The sequence below is a fragment of the Pinus tabuliformis genome, chromosome 9 (assembly GCF_031772625.1).
Source record: "Pinus tabuliformis cultivar Carrire ecotype Pingquan chromosome 9, CPIR1, whole genome shotgun sequence".
Taxonomy (NCBI): Eukaryota; Viridiplantae; Streptophyta; class Pinopsida; order Pinales; family Pinaceae; genus Pinus; species Pinus tabuliformis.
This window is the reverse complement of record NC_142307.1, coordinates 2,011,517,850-2,011,526,266: the sequence shown is the minus strand read 5'-3', so window position 1 is coordinate 2,011,526,266 and position 8,417 is coordinate 2,011,517,850. Positions and strand designations below refer to the sequence as shown.

General features: G+C 37.9%; 1 protein-coding gene across 1 annotated transcript in view; it reads right to left on the bottom strand.

Annotated features, from left to right (window-relative positions):
* Positions 1-1,061: 1,061 nt before the first annotated feature.
* Positions 1,062-8,417, bottom strand: part of LOC149157132 (uncharacterized) — a 42,000-nt gene continuing 34,644 nt past the window's right edge. Inside the window, exon 3 of the mRNA XM_089439109.1 lies at positions 1,062-1,742. Coding sequence (XP_089295235.1) covers positions 1,359-1,742 — 384 coding nt within the window. The 3' untranslated portion in view covers positions 1,062-1,358. The remainder of the gene's footprint in view (positions 1,743-8,417) is intronic.

Here is an 8,417-nt window from a genome sequence, read left to right as displayed (position 1 = left end):
TGACCCATGCAAATACCCCATGGCATAAGCCCTATAGATTTGTAAGGCTCATACCATATATTATTACATACCTTAACGGCATATGAGGCATGAGTTTGCAAATACCGAAGCAATGCCTAAAAGGCATACAAGGCATAAGTACAGGTTTGCAAATGCCAAAGGTTAGCATGTTGATGAATAACCTTAAATATATAGTAACTTGACTTATATATTATATATATTCAATTATTTGTAAGGACCCATATTATATGTGGGACTATAAAGATAAAGTTGGTTGAGCCATATGTCCACTTTCATCCTATAAGACATAAGAAAGCGCAACTTAGCATTTGTATTACCTTTCATGTGTAACATGACAATCCAAACTAATTTGTTGCCATAATTTCAATAAAAATTGCATTTCAATAACATCTTTGGAATAAGCTTCAAGTATGCTAGCCATTTTGCTAAACACGAATAATTGGATCAAGATATGCTCTAAAGTACTTTTTGGATCAATTTGGATGGAACTTTAGCTATAGCAATGTTGAAGAAGATAAGAATTAGTCAACTAGAAGTGCAAATTAAGTCTTAGGTTAACAATTTCAATAGACTCAACATCAAAGTTTACATCACTACCTACAAATGTCAAAACGATGTCCAAACACATCACAGTATAAACTCTACTGGAATGTTAAATACTAGCTAAAATCCATAACCAGTATAAGGCACTAAACCATGTAATTAAATTTCATTAAGAATTATAGTTATGCAATGTGTTTAAAATTAGTGACAATTTATACTCTTGATGGAAAACAAGTAGAATTTGTGCACAAAGAAAGCAGACTATCAATTCGACCGCATTTTCTTTACTCAATTCAATTATTTCAGAAAGGGTTTTAGTTTAGTCAATATAACAATTTTCAACTAGGAAAGAATATTTTGGGCTTTTCTCATTCAGTATAAGAAAGAAAGCGGACAACCTAAATATCATGAGCTATTATTTCAAGGAAGATTCTCAAAGTGTTGAAATAATATTCCTTTTGGTAAGTTCCAAGTAGTGGTAACAACCAAAAACAACATTTCAAAAAAATAACAGGAAGAAAGCTTTCAATAATTGTGTAACCAACATATCAGAACAGGAATAGGTCATCGTTCTGTGACTTCACGTTTGGTATGTAAGAATTTTTGAAGCAGATATCGACATCAGACCTCAAATAGAAAAATTAAAATATGCATATTTGCACTAAGTTTAACCAGAAGAGCTAGACATCTTCAATATCAAAATCCTTGATATAAATAGAACACACCTGTCAACCATATACATTGAGCTAGACAAGTATTACTGAATTTACACCAAAAGGAGTACTGATCCTTTGCTACTGGTAAGACGTAATACTACTCTCTTCTTCTTTGCGTGATGATGAACTGCTTGCAGGTGCATCACTTGGAGGAACGATTTTTATCAGAGACTTCGGAATATCAATGTCATCTTGAGGACAACGCTGTTGAGGATGAGACAACAGAATGCACATATGCCGGAAAAGTACACGTGTAAGACCTCCACCATTCTCATAAATATAGCCCTCATGTTCAGTAGTACGCTCTAAAGCATCAACAAGAGCATCGTAAACTTTCTGTGGACAGTTGTCTCGGTTTGGTTTATCATGAAGATATATAACATCCAAATCAAAGAGCTTCTGACTTTCGGGCCAGTGAGCTGGGTATTCAGGCACTACAGAAGATCTGCAGTAGATAAGAATCTGACAAGGGAATATATAGCATGTTATTTACTGTGGAATATGAGAATCTTTATATTCAACAATATTTTATAGGGGAGAGATCTACACCAAACCTACATAACAACAGCATCCTGACAAAAAATATGAAATCTCAGTCCTTGTTTCATGTACAAGTTAGCACATCTTTCATGTTATTAACTACATCAATGAGATTGAAAGCAAGAATTAAAAATGGATAGATATCAGAAGGGAATATCAATACTGATCCTAGCTACACAAAAGCCAGCATCACCAACACAGTTTAGATTTCAACCTTTGTTTTGAGTGCAATTTAGCCTGTCAATATATACAATATTTATTAGAAATAGCTAATCTAACTTTGTGGCAAGTCTTATTAATTTAACCATGAATGGTGGAAAACATCTTAGGTACAATGAAAGACGATAAAAGTGTCTCTTATCTTTAGGAAATCCCATTAGTAAAACCTTTTCTAATATCCTATATAGCTAAAAGTCTAGCCACAAAAATGTCAAAGACAATAGGCCTAGCCCAATTTGTTATAACATGTATTAGATCGATTTAGCCTGTAAAACCAAAGAATATTTATGAGCAATAGCTAATCTAACTTTCTGGCAAATATTACTATTTAAGCCTCGAATGCTGGAAAACTTCCCAGGTAAGATGATAGGCAATAAAACGGCATCTTTTGTTTTTAGAAAACCCCATTAGTAGAACGTTTTATAATATCCTATGTAGCTCAAAAATCCGTAACCACAAATGTCAAAGCCAGTAGGCCTAGCCTAATTTCTTTTAACATCTATCAGCAGAAACCCACAACATACATCCAGAAGCCCTCAAACTTTATAATACAACCACACCAACTTACATCAATTCCAAAAGAATTTTGACACTGCTGCTGAAGTTTATGTAATTCACAAGGATAAAAAGATTGTTGATGTTTATTTAGATAGCAAACCAATATAATGTTTCTATAGCCGAGGCATTCATTAGAACACATCATAACATTGACAAATGTTTGCAAAAGTTAGCAAGATGAAAGAAAATCTCTTATTGGTTGCTCAATTCTGAACCCAGCCCCTGGCAATTAGTTCCTAGCAGATTATTACAGATCCACTGAACAAAAGCACAATATCTTAATACAATTATTCAATAGCAGCACAATAACACAATTAATCTCAATCACATGTAACACATACAAATTCTATCCAATCAACAGTTCTTCATTGACTTAATACGCTGAACCTACTTGGGTTGTTCTCCTTGGATAACACCCCAACTAAGGAAAATACATTTACAACATACCCTAGATATGATCCAGGTAATCAAGCACTAGATCTGTCCTTGATCTGCTTGGTTGATCTGGATATCCAATGATGTACCCCTGCACCTTCCTCGAACCCAACACACTTGAATATTTCATGTTAGTTTTTGTAGCATCAGATGTGTTCTAGCCACGAAATTTGGTGGAAAGGCTAGAATACATGTATTCTCCAAACCCAGAAATCGTTTCTGGAAATTCCCCCTAGACGACTTAATTAAAATAATTAATCAGTTTTTTAATATTTCCTAAGTCTAAACTTAAGAAATATGATTAATTAAAGGGTATTAATTAAGTCATGGCGAGAATCTTCTAGAAAAATACTTGGATCGAGTTCTAGTTAATCTTAGCCATTGATTAAGTTTTAATCATGGTCGTTGATGTCTCAACGAGAGATTATAAGAAGAAACTCGATGGGGTTTGGAGAAGACACACCAATAGTTCGATTTCACTGGCAGATCGATTTCTTGAGTCGCAACGCTGAGTTGCCCGAGAGAGAGCTAATGAGCTCGAAGCTTCCGATGAGTGCACTGCATAGAGGCAGTGCGTGCCACATAGAGGCAGCGTAGTGCTTCAGAGGGGATTTCGTATTTTGCTAGGGAGAAGCAGTGATTCAGTGTCATAGGTCAGAAAGAGAGTCCAGAGGCTAGGAGGATCCATCTTCCAAACAGCAGTTGATTAGATAGCGAGAGGGAAAGCAGTTCCGAGTTGTAGGACGTAGTACTGCATAGGCTGACACAGTGACTGCACAGAGGCAGCAAAGAGCAGCTCAACTTGAGCCAAGGTCAGTGTCGGATCGCCTGTGGGAGTGAGATTTTTCTCACTAGATTTATTGTCAGTGATTTCTCTGTATGGATTGCTAGATTTGAGCATCCATAGTCTTGTACTCAGATTTACTACTACATAATATTAAAACCCTCGGTTGTTGCACCGCTTTTCCCGCGTTGGGTTTTTCCAGGAACTTAGTCCAAAAATAACTGTGTATTTGTGTGTGTGTGTGTAGGAATTTACAGGGTAAGTTCCTCAGACAGAACACCAAAGGACACCGCTCACAAACAGATCGCAGATCAATACACCAGTTCTTTTGACGTGGTTAAAACCCTCAAAGAGGGAAACAGTCCACGACCTGAGCCAACGCGGCCACTTCAGGCAATTTATTAATAAAAGAATGAAAATTTACATAAGCTTCTCTCATGAACGGTTAACCTACAAATGACCCTCCATGCTCTTTAAATAGAGATCATGGACCAATCAGGTGTTAAGCCACGGATCAAGTGTCGATAATACCGAGGAGAGAATGAACCGTCGGATCACTACATATCGTGACCGTCGGATTGTAAGTTACAAAATGTACATAGTAAAGAAACACACTTTACCTTCGGATCACTACATATCGTGACCATCGGATTGTAAGTTACAAAATGTACATAGTAAAGAAACACACTTTACCTAACTCTATACTAGACCAAGTTATACTTAACTATTTCCTATGTGTTGGAATATCCTAACATCCCCCCTTAAGAACAACTTGGGATGGGATTGAAGGATTTACAAATATGACACAATAGGAGAAGGAAGGAGGCACTAGAGCCTATCCCCCCTTTGTGACAACTTCCTGAACTCCAACCATAAATCGAAATTTAGTGAACTTCGCCTCTGTGAGAGCCTTTGTAAAGATGTCTGCAACTTGATCATCGGTTGAACAATATTGCACTTCAAGAACATGGTCGTGGATGAGCTTTCTGATGAAGTGCATGTGCAGTTCAATGTGTTTGTTGCGCTGATGTTGGACTAGATCTTTGCATAGTTGAATGGCACTTTGATTATCACACCAAAGTGTAGTCGGATGCTGCTGCTGAAAGCCAAACTCTGACAGGATCTGACGAAACCACTAGGCTTCCTTACTAGCTTCTACGGCACCACGATACTCTGCTTCTGCTGAAGAAAGAGAAATGGCACCTTGTTTCTTGCAAGCCCATGTAATAGGTCTTGAACCAAGAGTGAACACATAACCTGCAGTAGACTTCCGATCATCAGGGTCACCAGCCCAATCGGAATCAGTGAAACCAACCAATAGAGGAGATGCTTCGGCACTGTAATGAATCCCAAACTGAACTGTACCTCGAACATAACGAAGTATTCTTTTAGCTGCTTTCCAATGAATTTCACGTGGGTTTTGCATAAATCGAGCAACAAGGCCAACAGCAAAGGAAAGGTCAGGACGAGTATGGGTTAGATACAAAAGTTTTCCTACAAATTGACGGTATAAGGTAGCATCAACTTCAGGAGAAGTACAAGTAACTGAAAGCTTGACTCCAGACTGAAAGGGAGAAGGGGCTGGCTTACAGTCTTCCATGTGAAAATGACGTAGAATATCACAGGCATACTTGGACTGGGAAAGGGAAATACCTTCCTTGGATTGCAAGACTTGAAGACCAAGAAAATAATGTAAGTGTCCTAAGTCTGTCATTTCAAACTTCCTTTTAAGGCTAGTCTTCACATGGTTTATAAGGTTGGGATCACTACCAGTCGGGGTAAGATCATCAACATAAAGAACAAGAATGATAAGAGACTTGCCCACTTTCTTGGTGTAGACAGTATTGTCAGAATAACACCTAGAAAAGCCATTTTCTAAAAGAAAGTTATCCATTTTGGCATACCAAGCTCGAGGAGCTTGCTTGAGACCATAAAGGGATTTCTTAAGCCGACATACAAGGCTGGAGTCTGTTTGTATAAAGCCAATAGGTTGTTCCATATAGATTTCTTCATGCAAGTCCCCATGCAAGAAGGCAGATTTAACATCCATCTGATGGACTTCCCATTTGAAAAAGGCAGCAAGGGAAAGAACAAGGCGGATAGAGTTCATTTTGGCAACAGGGGAGAAGGTTTCAGTGTAGTCAATGCCTTCAACTTGTGAAAAACCCTTAGCAACAAGACGAGCTTTATGTTTATCAACTTTCCCATCTGGTCCATACTTGGTTCTGTAAACCCATTTGCATCTAACAAGTTTTCGTCCCTTTGGTGGAGGAACAAGATCCCATGTATCATTTGCCAATAATGAAGGATATTCTTCATTCATAGTTGCTTCCCAATCTGGATGGCCTGAAGCTTCTGCAAAGGTGTCAGGACCATAATTCACTGAAGCTTGAGCCAGTAAAGAAGAGGCTCTCTCGAACTGAGAACGTGTACGTCACTGATCTGTAGGATCACCGGCAAGATCACCTGCTGCATCCCGAGTAGCACGGACCCATTTTGGAAGCTGAGGAGCTGAAGGAGGATCCTGAGAAGGTGGGGGGGATTGTCATCCTCGCTTTCATCATCTGAAGAAGAAATATTTTCAAAAGTAGAAGAGATAGGAAGAGGTGGCACATCCGCCGAACTAGGCTCGTAGGCTGATATATTTTCAGCAAACTTTACATCTCTTCTAATGATAACATTTTTGGACTTAAGTGGAATAAGTCTATATCCTTTGACATCTTCAGAATATCCAACAAAAATACATTTTTCACTCTTAGGTTCTAAAGCTTTATGTTTCTCATCTGGAATATGGGCCCATGCTTCACTTCCAAAAACACGAAAGTGACTTACATCTGGTTTGATTGAGCTCCATGCTTCTTCTGGAGTGATATTCTTTAAAACCTTAGTAGGAGTGCGATTTATTATGTAATTTGCACAGTTAATTGCTTCTGCCCAATAATTAAGACTAAGCCCTTTAGATTGAAGCATACAATTAGCCATTTCCTTTAAGGTGCGATTCTTCCTTTCAGCTACACCATTTTGTTGTGGAGTATATGGAACAGTATGTTGCATTTGAATTCCATGCTCAGTGCAAAAGTTGATGAAGTTGTTTTTAACATATTCTCCACCATTATCGGATCTTAGCTTAAGAATTTGATGTCCAGATTGTTTTTCAACAAAGGCCTTAAAGGCCAAGAACATGTTAAATACTTCACTCTTGAGTTTTAAGAAGTATACCCAAGTGCATCTGGAGAAATCATCAATGAAAGTTAAGAAATACTTGTAGCTAGAGAAGGAAACAACTGGAAGTGGACCACATAAATCACTATGCACAAGCTGTAAAGGGGCTGAGGCGTGCCAAGAGGCACGTTTTTCAAAACTATCCCGATGATGTTTTCCGAGTACACATCCGGAACAAACACCATCTCTGCAAGATACCATTGGAAGACCTGTCACCATATTTTCTTTACATAGATTCTGAAGAGAGCGATAGTTTAAGTGACCAAATCGCTCATGCCAAAGTTTGCTCACTTCATCATTATGAGCAACAAATACTGAGGGAAGATTTGATGACCCAAAGTTGTGAAACTTATACAACCTTGTAGAATCATCAGCAATGCCAGTAGCTAAAATCTGTCTAGGATCTCTTAGGTCCTTAATTACAACATCGTGAGGTGAAAATTCAACGATTTTACCTTCACCTGAATGAGTTATCTGATATACAGATAGAAGGTTGCATGATAAGGTTGGAACACATAATACATCATTAAACTGACCATTGTCTAGATGAACAGTTCCAGTCCCTACAACACTAAGAGATCTATCATCACCAACATATATATTTTTGGTGTTACAATTATTTAAAGAAGAAAACATGGCTTTGTTTTTGGCCATGTGATAAGAAGCTCCAGAATCAATGAGCCACTCATGAGAATGAGAAGAAGAAGATACATTTAGTGCATAGCCAGACCGAGATGCTTGACAACCACATGTAGAAAGTGTCATTCTTGAAGATGAAGTTGAAGTTGAAGAGTGCTCCAAATGGATGTTATGCTTCTTCATTGCTGCTTCCAAGGCTTCCATCTTTTTAAAGCATTTGGATTCTAAGTGGCCATCTTGATTACAAAAGTTGCAATGTCTATCAGTCTTCTTCCCTTTGTTTTTATTTGTCTTATCATTTTGTTGAAATGATTTTTCATTTTGAGGCTGAAATTGCTTAGGACCCTTGTTTGGTTTAGGACCATTCTTTTTAGGATACAACTTCTTAGGATTCTTTGGATTTGGTTGCTGCTGGGCGGCTAACGCTTTCTTAGAAGAGTTTCCAAGATTAAGAAGACCAAGGTGTAAGAGTTTTTCTTGTTCTCTTATTAAAGAATCACAAAAAGAATCAAAGGAAGGGGACTTGTAGTCTTGTCCTTGAGAAATGAAGGCTTCTCTTGTAGAATGGAAGGTGGAAACAAACACAGAGTAGGCTGGTCCCAACTTAGTAAGAATGGAATATATAAAGTTACTATCTTCTTTCTTAACCTTAACACCTTCCAAGAGAAGTCTAAGGGTCTTGAACTTGGACAAAAAATCTTCAATGCAAGAAAAATTATTGGGGTCCAATGTAAGCAACT